The sequence below is a fragment of the Mustelus asterias genome, chromosome 18 (genome assembly GCF_964213995.1).
Source record: "Mustelus asterias chromosome 18, sMusAst1.hap1.1, whole genome shotgun sequence".
NCBI lineage: Eukaryota > Metazoa > Chordata > Chondrichthyes > Carcharhiniformes > Triakidae > Mustelus > Mustelus asterias.
The window spans coordinates 53,375,433-53,387,642 of record NC_135818.1 but is presented as its reverse complement, the minus strand read 5'-3'; the positions used below and the strand labels follow the sequence as shown (position 1 = coordinate 53,387,642).

Below are 12,210 nucleotides of genomic sequence, written 5' to 3'. Positions count from 1 at the left end.
TTGTTTGTACATTTAAGACTTGATTAGCTGCAAGTATTCGCACTCCAACCATTATTCTGTAAATTGAGTTTGTGTCTTTGTGCCCTGTTTGTGAACAGAATTCCCACTCACCTGACGAAGGAGCAGCGCTCCGAAAGCTTGTGGCTTTTGCTACCAAATAAACCTGTTGGACTTTAACCTGGTGTTGTTAAACTTCTTACTGTGTTTACCCCAGTCCAACGCCGGCATCTCCACATTAATCGGGGGGAGTCAGGGAAGCAATAGATTCTCCACGCTGCAGCTTCTCACCTGATTATATGGCCTCCTTACCTCCCAGCCCACTCCCGGGCAGGGGTGAGGGCTTTAAGCTCCACCTGGCTTTTGCTGATTTGATACGTGGTCAGAAACAGGAAACCCAACCAATTTTGAACAGAAATTTGCTGTTACTCATGACCTACTCAGACCAACTAATCTTATTGTAGTCCTTGTCACAACAAATTAAACCACACTGGGCTAATAAATTGCTTGTTGTATTATCAAATCTAGTTCAAATTCTGCGCAAACTGCTTCTCCAAAACATGGTAAAAACAATTAAACTGCATATTGTTTGTTCTATATTAATATGTGGATGCCAAATGAAAACAGCACGAATTTGGATTCAGAGATGAGGGGTTTGTCTTACAAAGGGCAGTTTAGGCCAATATTCCCCGGAGTTTAGAAGAATGAGAGGAAATCTAATTGAGGTGTACAAGATGATAAAGGGGTCGACAGGGTAGACGTAGAGAGGATGTTTCCTCTTGTGGGGCAATCCAGAACAAGGGGTCATAGTTTTAGGATAAGAGGTAGCAGATTTAAAATAGAGATGAGAGAAATTACTTCTCTCAAAGGGTCGTGTGTCTGTGGGATTCACTACCCCAGAGCGTGGTGGATGCCGGGACATTGAGTAAATTTAAGGAAGAGGTGGACAGATTTTTAATTACTAAGGGTTTTAAGGGCTATGGTGAACAGGCAGGAAAGCGGCCGAGATGAGATCAGCCATGTTCTGAATGTCAGAGCAGGCTCGAGGGGCTGAATTGCCTACTCCTGCTCCCAGTTCTTATGGTTTTAAATCCTGAAATCAGAGGACTCCATGGATATTATTAGTGCAGAAAGTTAGTGTCAAATAAAATTCATGTTTAAAGATCTTGATTAGCAAACACGCCACGATTATGTTGGTGCACTCAAGCAACACCAAAAAAGAAATGGAATTTAGAGGTTTTAAGTCCCATTCAAATTGGAAACATTACTTATGTGGGACCGTAGAGGAAAAAATAAAAACAAGAACCAGAAAAACCATCAGATAAAATATATATTTTGTTTTAGAAAATATATTGAAAGTGAAATACTGATTTCCAAAGATTTGATTCAAAGCTTACAACCATAATGTGCAGACTCGACGATGCACAGAATTAAAACTGAGCTATGTCATAGAAGTGGTATAATGGTCTAAGCAAGTTTGACAATGATGGAAAGTGTTAAGAGACAGGTGACACAGACAGACAGTTGTATAGAAGAAAACAAGCAGCATCAGATAGAACGCATATCTGTGAAAAAGCATTCAATGCAAGTTTTCAAGCTCCGTAGCTCTGAAGTTTAAAATCAAGAAAAAGGAAAACACATAAAGCAAGTACTTTAAATAAAAATGTTCGTTTCCAGCAATCTAAACACATTTTCTTGATTAATCAAACTAGCTGTATAAAAGCATGCTACTGTTACTGATGTGTGGGGCAGCATGGTGGCACAATGGTTAGCACTGTTGCCTCACAGCGCCAGGGACCCGGGTTCGATTCCTGGGTGGGTTGCTGTCTGTGCGGAGACTGCACGTTCTCTCCGTGTCTGCATGGGTTTCCTCCAGTTGCTCCGGTTTCCTCCCAGTCCAAAAGACGTGCTGGCTAGGTGCACTGACTATGCTAAATTCTCCCTCAGTGTACCCGAACAGGCGCCAGAGTGTGGCGACTAGGGGATTTTCGCAGTAACTTAATTACAGCGTGAATGTAAGCCTACTTGTGACACTAATAAATAAACTTTACATTTTTTCTAAAAAGGAACTGGGGGGGGGGGTTTTACGCTAATGTGCATTCAACATTAGCTTATTTCATTTTCATTAAATCACCAAGAACCACATTTCCAACTCTTGTCCAACACTGAATCAAATTATAATTCAAAACATGAAAGTATAGTGCAGTCACAAAATAAGCTTTGTTATAATTGAGGAAACTGGAATTCCAGCTTCGAGCATCTCTGCTCCTTCCAGAGCCGTGATAATTACATATCGTGCAATCACTACAGATTTGAAAAGTTTCCCTCCGAGTTATCTTAAATAATTCTGGACTGTGTGTAACATGATCCCAGTCTGAATGAGCTCATCAGCCAGAAGTAATTTTGTGTACACTTGGCAGTTTGTGCTTATACTCTATTTATGGCTGAATAATCAGAGATTTGTTCCCATCTTTGTTTTTGCTCAGTTGAATATCTTTGATGAAAAAGAAACTCCAATTAGTTTACAGTTGCTTCCAACTGTTCAATAAAATTAAAAAGCAGGGAGATGGTCAAAGAATCAAAGCAGCTTTATATCTTCCAAGTCATTGAGCAAATATTCAGGTCTTTCCCAGCAGTGAATATCAATATTTCATTTAACAAATCTCCAGGGGTTTTCACGAGCTTAGCATTGCAACACACAACTCACGTTGGTGATAGATTCCTCTCAGCTCTGTTCTTGCCAGAATATCCTCATTCCCTGTAAGGCTTTAGGGAGTGTGGTGGTAGCTTAACTACTAGTGCCTTTAATATAGTATAGAATACCACAAATCATATATAGGGCATTTCTTATATGATCAGCAGTGGGCCTGAACATATGTGAACAGAAACAATGTATTTTGGTCAGCTTGTGTAAATTGGAAGAGCAAATTGTCTACAGTGCTTCCTCCATTGCAGAAGTATTTTAATTGGCTGGAAAGCACCTTGGGAAATCCAAAGTTTGTGAATTACACCATTTTTTTTCTTCCTTTACACTTCATCTCAGTCAGAAGCTGTGGGAACTCTGCAGCTCTCAAAGCCTTAAAAATGCATTAAGGCACTTCACACACACACACACAGAATTAATTTGAAGTATTAATGTTACATGGGTAAATGTAGCAGTCATTTTGTGCATAGCAAGACCTTAAAAACAATGGTGTGGTGAATGACAAATTAACCCATATACTTTTCTTGGTGTTTTTTGGCTGAAGGAAGGAAATGGTAACAGCGCAGGAGGAGGCCATTTGGCCTGTTTTGCCCATTCCTGCTCTCTGCAAGTGCAATTTCCACTCCCCCACCCTTTTCCTGCAATTCTGCAAATGTTTACTCTTCTGGTGCTTACCCAATTGCCCTTTGAAAGCCATGATGGAATCTGCCTCCACCACAGTCTCAGGCAACACATTCCAGATTCTAACTGTTTGGAGAAATTGCACTGTACATTATGGCTTGCCATAATCATGTAACCTCTATTGTCATTTTTTTAAAATGAATGCTTTAGGGCAGTAGCCATTTAACACACCACGTGGAATATGAGGCGGGATTTTATGGCCTCGCTCGGGCGAGACCCGAAATTCCCGCCTGACATCAACAGAGATTTCTGTTGTCGGTCCCTCGCCCGCTCCGATTCCATGGTGGGTGAGGTGGTAGAGTTCCGGCCACGGTGTCAGAAGTGACAACGGCCCTCAGTGCATGAATGAAGAATTCAGGGGTTTCGCAAATGACTGGGAAATTCAGCGCTACACAATATCGCCACATCACTCCCAGTTAAATGGAAAGGCCGAGGCAGCAGTGAAAACTGCCAAAGAGATGATCCAAAAATTGAGTATTTCCAGCACAGGTGTGTACAACGCAATCTTAGATTGAAGGAATACACTACTGAAGACATGGACTTAGTCCAGCAATTACTCTTCCAACGGCTAAAAATCTGCTGAAGTCACATACGGTAATAGGAGTGAGTGATAAAAGCAAAGCAAAACAACAGAAAGCCAAACTTCACTTTGATAAAGCTGCCAAATCATTGCCAGGGCTAAGAGTTGGAGAGTCGGCCACAGTGCAAACATTCAACAAATTCAACAAAAGTTAGGCCACTTGACAACTTGTAACCTGTGCAGAGTGGCTGTCACCTCTATTATACACAGTGACGATATGTACACAGACATATAATATCGTCACAAACACAGACATACAGGTACAATCGGACAAGATACTCCTTCACAGCAGACAAACAGCTGATGAGAAAGATTTGATTTTGTCAGCTGAACAAGAACTGAACAACCACCAGTCCCAGAGGTCAACTCTTCCCCAGTGGATCAGTAGCAATAATTACTACAGCAGCAACACTTGTCATGGTAATGACATTCCCTGGAGAGGCAACAACATCCCAGGAACCAACAGACACCAGACTGTGATAACCCCCGCAAGGTGCATGGGGAATCACTGATTGATCTCCCTGTGGGTCTCGTTGAGTATGAATTCCCCTGGTAACAGGCAGTGGCCTGTCCAGCTGCAAGTCATTAGCTGAGCCTTTTATAAGCCAGACCCAGGACTGGGCCTGCTGAACTATAGTGCTACTATTGTGCTACCAAATAAACCTGTTGGACTTTAACCTGGTGTAGTGAGACTTCTTACTGAACTATAGTCCCAGGCAGGGACTAGTGTGTGTACACCACAATAGTGCTTTTACTTTGCATTCTGTAATAAACTATGTTCCTTTCCAGTCGGGCTTCCTGAGTCATTACACAGATGAACAGCCAACAACTCACATACCATTGGAAGACCTGAATGCTTCAAAGGCTGTGTATGCAATGCATGCATAAGGGCAGACAAGAACAAACAACAGTTTTCTGTTCATGTGTGATTCTCCCTATAGACCATGTATGTAGGTAACTTGGAAAATGATAATCCATACATTTTTTTTCCTCAATGGGATATGTTTGAAGAAATACCTTTGTACGCTATGGCTTGCTATACTCATGTGCCCTCTGATGTTATCTTTTTGTAAACCAAGCTTTTAAGGCAATAGTCATTTTACACACCACGTGGAACATTAACTATCGCTGCATAAAGAAATAGTTCTTCTTTATGTTGCCTTTCATTCTTTTGTCATTCATCTTAAAATGAAGTCCTCTGGATCTCGATTCTTCCACCAACAGGAACTGTTTCTCCCTATCTATGCTGTCTAGGTCCCCCATGGTTTTGAATGCCTCTATTAAATCTCCTCTTAATCTCATCTAAGGGGAACAACTCCATTTTCTCCAATATACCCACAGAACTGGAGTTCCTTATCCCTCATGTAAATCTTTTCTGCAACCTCTCCAAAGTCTTTACATTCTTCCTAAAGTGCAGTGCCCCAAATTGGACACAATACTCCAGTTGAGTACGTTAGGGTGGACTCTGGTTTTCTTCATATGAATTTATTAACAACAATTACAAGAACTGCTGATATTTTTATAGTTAAAATTTCAGCCGTTGCAATGATTTTGTGTGTTACAATCGTCCTGACACAAACAAAACAATAATAGAAACCACTGAAAATGTAAGAAATCTGTTGATCATAGAATCCCTACAGTGCAGAAAGAGGCCAATTGGCCCATCGAGCCTGGACCGACCACAATCCCACACAGGTCCTATCCCCATCACCCCACATATTTACCCTGCTAATCCCGCTGACACTAAGGGGCAATTTAGCATGGCCAATCAACCTAACCCGCACATCTTTGGACTATCTATACAGTTACAGAATGCTACAGTTTTCAATTCTGAAAAACGTTAAGACAATGGAGCAGCTTTGTAGGATGGAAGAGAAGGTTGGGGTGCGAGGGGGAGGGGGAGAGAATAAAGTATAGGAAAGGAAGATACTGTAACCACACAGAGTAAATGAACTGATTGAATAAATGCAAAACTCTTAACAGAACAACAGTCACCTGTAAGGAGGAATGAATCAACTGAAGCTATTAATAGCAATCACAAGAACAGAAGTGTCATTAGCTAAAATGCTTAAAAGCACGGTGAAAGCTGTGAACATAGCCCAGTCCATCACATAAACCAGCCTCCCATCCATTGACTCTGTCTACACTTCCCGTTGCCTCGGAAAAGCAGCCAGCATAATCCAAGGACCCCACGGACTCCAGACATTCTCTCTTCCACCTTCTTCCGTAAGGAAAAGATACAAAAGTCTGAGGACACGTACCAACCAACTCAAGAACAGCTACTTCCCTGATGCCATCAGACTTTTGAATGGACCTATCTTGTATTAAGTTGATCTTTCTCTACACCCTAGCTATGACTGTAACATTACATTCTGCACTCTCTCCTTTCCTTCTCTATAAACAGTATGTTTTAGTCTGTATAGCGCGCAAGAAACAATACTTTTCACTGTATGTTAATACATGTGACAATAATAAATCAAATCAAATGCCTAATTAACATTTTATAAAGAATTTTGGAGGATATAGAAATGATACAGGTGCCTTGTTTCAGGTATCAGACTTTTGAATGGTCCTATCACATATTAATCTGATCTTCCTCTTCATTCTATCGTTAACTGCAACATTATATTCTGCACCCTATCCTTTCCTTCTCTTCTATATACTCTATGAACGGTATGTTTTGTCTGTATGGCGCAAGAAACAATACTTTTCACTGTATCCCAATACATGTGACAATAATAAATCAAATCAATTCAAAGAAAAAGGCAACAAATATGGAAGGTGAAAGAAACAGCACTGAAGATCCAAAATAAATGGAGGAAAAGTTGGAAACATACAGCACGCCCACCAGTCCAAAAAAATAGGTAAAATGAAACAGACTAACTTTAGGGGGAAAGGCTCAATCTTTAAATCTGGAAAGGAGTCTCAAAAATAGCAGGTTACCTTAAAAGATATGATTCCATATTCTAAATATAAAGAATGAGCAATAGATGAAGGAAGAGGGGATGGGGTTGGAAAATTCCCCAAGATTAGCATAATTCTCATTTTTAATGCCAAAGAATAAAGATCTCCCATATACTCGCCAGCCTGCATTATTCACAGCAACAGTAAAGGGTCATTACAGCCCCCATGAAAGAAGAATGAGGTAGGATCAGGCATCAGGGCTGTTTTCACATTGTGAGAAAGGAAAATTTATAGGTGACCTGACAGGCCATGATCAAGCCAAAAGAGAAATGGTAACCCGTCAGGAAAAGAAAACTGCCGCAGCCCAGTGGATTAGAATATTGTCAAATTGATTCAATTGGCAGCTCCATCACTTCACAGTCAGGATATTGTTGTTATGAGACTCACACCAGGACCTGAGATGCTGTTGTTTGGATGAATGTTAAACTAACATTCAATCTGTGCGTTCAGTGGCATTGAGAGTTCGGGCCGATTTATTCTCTGTTCACCGAATACCACCACAACAAACGTTTGCTTTCGAGGAATGCTGCTGTGGTGAACTGACAACCCCTTTTATATCCCACATCATTTTCTTTTCCATGAACTTCACTATCAATTTTCTATCACTATTTTATGCTAATACCCAAGATGATGTTAGATTCCAGTCAAACTTTAGATTATTTAGCTTGACATAATTACATCATAAGAATAGCACCCCACCTATTTACTTCGGTCAGGCAGAATCAGCACCTTAATTTATTTTCCAGACTCAACGGGCTATCTAGGATGGGATACCCCCCCCCCCCCCCCCCCCCCGCAGAATACTGACCCTCTCCCCATCTGGGCGTGTTTTCCAGTGGCTCGCCAGTGGAGGGGGGGGGGGGGGTTGGGGTGCGGATAGTTGCCTTCGATGGGACTGGAAAATCCCGTCAACGGCATGGGTCAGAGAAACCCACCCACTGTGCATTTTAGAGCCAACCCAGGAGAACTGGATGAGGCCAAAACAGTTCAGTGTGTACTCCTATAGAACCACAGAGTTCCTACACTGCAGAAAGAAGCCATCTGGCCCATTGAGTCCAAAAGGGCATCCCACACAGCCCCAAAACCCCGCGCATTCACCATGGCTAATCCACCTAACACGCACATCTTTGGACTGTGGGAGGATACCAGAGCACCCGGAGAAAACCCACACATACACGGGGAGAACATGCAAACTCCACACAGACAGTCACAAAAGGCAGGAATTGAACCCGGCTCCCTGGCACTGTGAGGCAACAATGCTAACCACGGTGCCGCATCAATGTAGTGTGGGGCAGTCCATTTGGCTACAGAATGAATGTCATATCCAGCATGACTGTGAAAGCAGGTTTCCTGCCAGCTGTTCATGCAGCTTATACACACATTGAGAGATACAGAGCTCCTGGAAAAGAGTAGCTAAACTAGTGGGACCAGTGACACAAATAACCTCAATGCAGATAGTGTACAAACGTTTCAATACAGTTTGCAGACAGTAATGTCACTGAACATCATAGCAACTAATTGCTTAAATAGCTCCTGTTGCTAATTGTTTAAATAACTTGTTTTGCAACAGTCACAGACTCATCAAATTTCACCCAAGTAAGTAGAGCTTCCAGCTGTTGTTCATCTTTATTTTAGACATACTGTGATAGTGCAACCCTATAGGCATCATGTTCCTCCCTGGCCTCTGTAAAGAACAAAGTTCGCTAAAGCACACATTTGGACAAAACAATTTTGGTTTCATGCCCAATTTTCAATGTAAAACATCCCACATGTCTATCTATATTTTATCTGCACCTATATGTACTTTCTATGTCACATTTTGAAACAATTTTCCCTTCCCCCATTATATCCCTATGTACACCTTTATACTGGATTTTGCCTATGTAAACTTGTCACAATTATTGTACAATCAGGCAGCTCTGGTTTCTCAGCTGTCTTCCAGCATTATCAACTGGTAACTTTAGCCCTTTTATTTCTCCCCCCCTCCCAGCAATCTTTTCCCAAAATTAAATCTTACTCTTATATTCTCCTCAAGGCTCTTACCGCCATTCAGCCTCCGAATCCCACCAGCTTACAAATTAAACATAAAAACTGTGCTTTCCTCAGCTCTCTTCATACCATCTCCACCCACACTTGATCTCTTTGAAATTAAATATACATCTCCCCCAGCCTCCCCTATCAACTGTCTCACAGTTCAACCAAGAGTTCAAGGCCCAACTCATGCAACTGCTTCTAGTGTGTTTTTTATCCATTCATAGAATATGGGTACCACTGGCTAGGCCAACATTTATTGCCCATCCCTAATTGCCCATGAGAAAGTGGTGGTGAACCTCTTCTTGAACTGTGGTATAGACTCAGCCACAGTGCTGTTAGGTAGGGAGTTCCAGGATTTTGATCCAACAACAGTGAATTAATGAAGATATAGTTCCAGTTAGGATGGCATGTGACTTGGAGGGGAAATTGCAAGTCATGGTGTTGCCATGCATCTGCTGCCCTTGTCCTTCTAGGTAGTGGAGGTTGTGCGACTGGAAGGTGCTGTTGAAGGAGCCTTGGCGAGTTGATACAGACCATCTTGTAGATCTTATACACTGCTGCCACTGTGCGTCGGTGGTGGAGGGAGTAAATGTTTAGGGTGGGTTCCAATCAAATGGACTACTTTGTCCTGGCTGATGTAAAGACTCGTGGGTGTTTTTGGACTACACTCATCCATAATCACAACTGTTCCCAAAGCAGCCATTACAGAGATCTTTTTAATAAAATAATAAGTTGCTTAATTCAATGCAAATCACTTCGATCAAAATATATTCATGTTGCCTTGTTCTCCTGCTCTGCTTTAACCTGCTCTGCCCAGCAGTTGTTTGTGGCCTGATTAAAGGTATATTTCTGAATTAGTTCTATGGTGAAGACTGCTTGCTTTGGTTTTTAAAAAATTCTTAAGTCCCCAAAGAAGTTGTTGTCACTTAGTATCAGTACCCATAAACCATTGGGGGGAGGGTGGAGTGAGAGAGAGAGAACAAATAAGGAGGAAATTTAAAGAACAAAAAACAAAGAACAGTACAGCACAGGAAACAGGCCCTTCGGCCCTCCAAGCCTGTGCCGCTCCTTGGTCCAACTAGACCAATCGTTTGTATTCCTCCATTCCCAGGCTGCTCATGTGACTATCCAGGTAAGTCTTAAACGATGTCAGCGTGCCTGCCTCCACCACCCTACTTGGCAGCGCATTCCAGGCCCCCACCACCCTCTGTGTAAAAAACATCCCTCTAATATCTGAGTTATACTTCGCCCCTCTCACCTTGAGCCTGTGACCCCTCGTGATCGTCACTTCTGATCTGGGAAAAAGCTTCCCACCGTTCACCCTATCTATCCCCCTCATAATCTTGTACACCTCTATTAGATCTCCCCTCATTATCCGTCTTTCCAGGGAGAACAACCCCAGTTTACCCAATCTCTCCTCATAGCTAAGACCCTCCATACCAGGCAACATCCTGGTAAACCTTCTCTGCACTCTCTCTCTAACGCCTCCACGTCCTTCTGGTAGTGCGGCGACCAGAACTGGACGCAGTACTCCAAATGTGGCCTAACCAGCGTTCTATACAGCTGCATCATCAGACTCCAGCTTTTATACTCTATACCCCGTCCTATAAAGGCAAGCATACCATATGCCTTCTTCACCACCTTCTCCACCTGTGTTGCCACCTTCAAGGATTTGTGGACTTGCGCACCTAGGTCGCTCTGTGTTTCTATGCTCCTGATGACTCTGCCATTTATTGTATAACTCCTCCCTACATTATTTCTTCCAAAATGCATCACTTCGCATTTATCCGGATTAAACTCCATCTGCCACCTCTCCGCCCAATTTTCCAGCCTATCTATATCCTGCTGTATTGCCCGACAATGCTCTTCGCTATCCGCAAGAAGTGAGTAAAAAGTTAAAACTAAGATTTTAAAGTGAGTTTTAAATTTGATATTGCCACACACTGGTTGTTCTCCACAGCTGAGGCACATTTCCAACCTTGCGCAAAGTGTTGAGACAGGTTTTGCTTTTGCCTCCTGCCACCATAAATAAGCAACATAATATATGCTTCTGCAGTAAATGAAATGTAAAAGCTTGGTCCAATCATCTCTTCTCCTCTAACTCCACTTCACTTGAAGACTACATTTAGTCTGGACTCCTCAGGGAACTCCTAGGGGATTTTCACAGTAACATCATTACTGTAATGTTAATGTAAGCCTGTTTGTGACACTAATAAGTAAACTCTTGTGTAATATCAAGGACAAAAATCAATGCCTAGAAATTTATCTCACCCAAAACCAAATTTTAAATTAATTGGAATTTTCCTCAAAAACACCTGAATTAACAACACAAACCATTTCAGCCCACCTCAATATTATCCCCAGAAGGAGCATCCTCAGGTTGTGTTTCATCAGCTAAAGGTTCTGTGACTTTGACTTCCATTGAATCCTGAAATTCTGGTGCTGTTCTTCGCCCATATCGTTTTCCATCTTTGACATATTTTGGCTGTACTTCCGTAGAATCTGCAGGAATACAATGCATTTTCGTCAGCCTAATCATTTCAAATTGCATTAGCATAAGCTTTAGAGGCTTTCAGCTAGCTCACCAATTTTATCCAGTAAATTTCACAAAAGCCCTGCCCAGACTGACGTCATGGCAATCAGTGCTGCAATAAGAATGATACAATTGACCAGGGTTATCATTCCCGATCACTATGGCATGTCTTCTATTGGAAATGCATGAATAGACTTTGGGCAAGAGCAGATTGCAATTTAGAATAAGGAAAGAAGCCAATTATCGTTCTGACAGAACATCATTTAATAATTGTAGAATGATGAATATGGAATTATTGCTAATAGAGTCATCCATTACTCATGTTTTCTTTCCACATTTAAGAGGACTTCAACCTCTGTACTTAGTTCAACTGGATACAATGTACTTCTTTTTGGTACAACCACAAGAGTTTGTATCTGTACAGTGCCTTCAATGTAGTAAACAATCTCAAGGTGCTTCATAAAAGCACTACCAAACAAAATTTGATGCTAAGCCACATTAGGAATTAGGAGAGCAAATGACTAAAAGCTTGGTTAAAGTGGGAGGTTTCAAGTAAGGAATCAAAGGAGAGTGAGAGGCTGAGAGGTTTAGGGATTGAATTCCAGTGCTAAGGCCTGACAGCTGAAGGCACGGCTGGTAATGGCGGAGTGATTAAAATCAGAGTTGCTCACAGTTGCCTAGAATTGGAGGAGAACATATATCCCGGAGAGGTGTAGG

General features: G+C 41.8%; 1 protein-coding gene across 4 annotated transcripts in view; it reads right to left on the bottom strand.

Moving 5' to 3' along the window:
- nin (ninein (GSK3B interacting protein)) overlaps positions 1 to 12,210 on the bottom strand; it is a 163,315-nt gene that overhangs the window by 87,602 nt on the left and 63,503 nt on the right. For all 4 annotated transcript variants that reach the window (XM_078233948.1, XM_078233946.1, XM_078233947.1 and 1 more), the window contains exon 4: positions 11,308 to 11,462. In XM_078233948.1, coding sequence (XP_078090074.1) covers positions 11,308 to 11,462 — 155 coding nt within the window. The remainder of the gene's footprint in view (positions 1 to 11,307; positions 11,463 to 12,210) is intronic.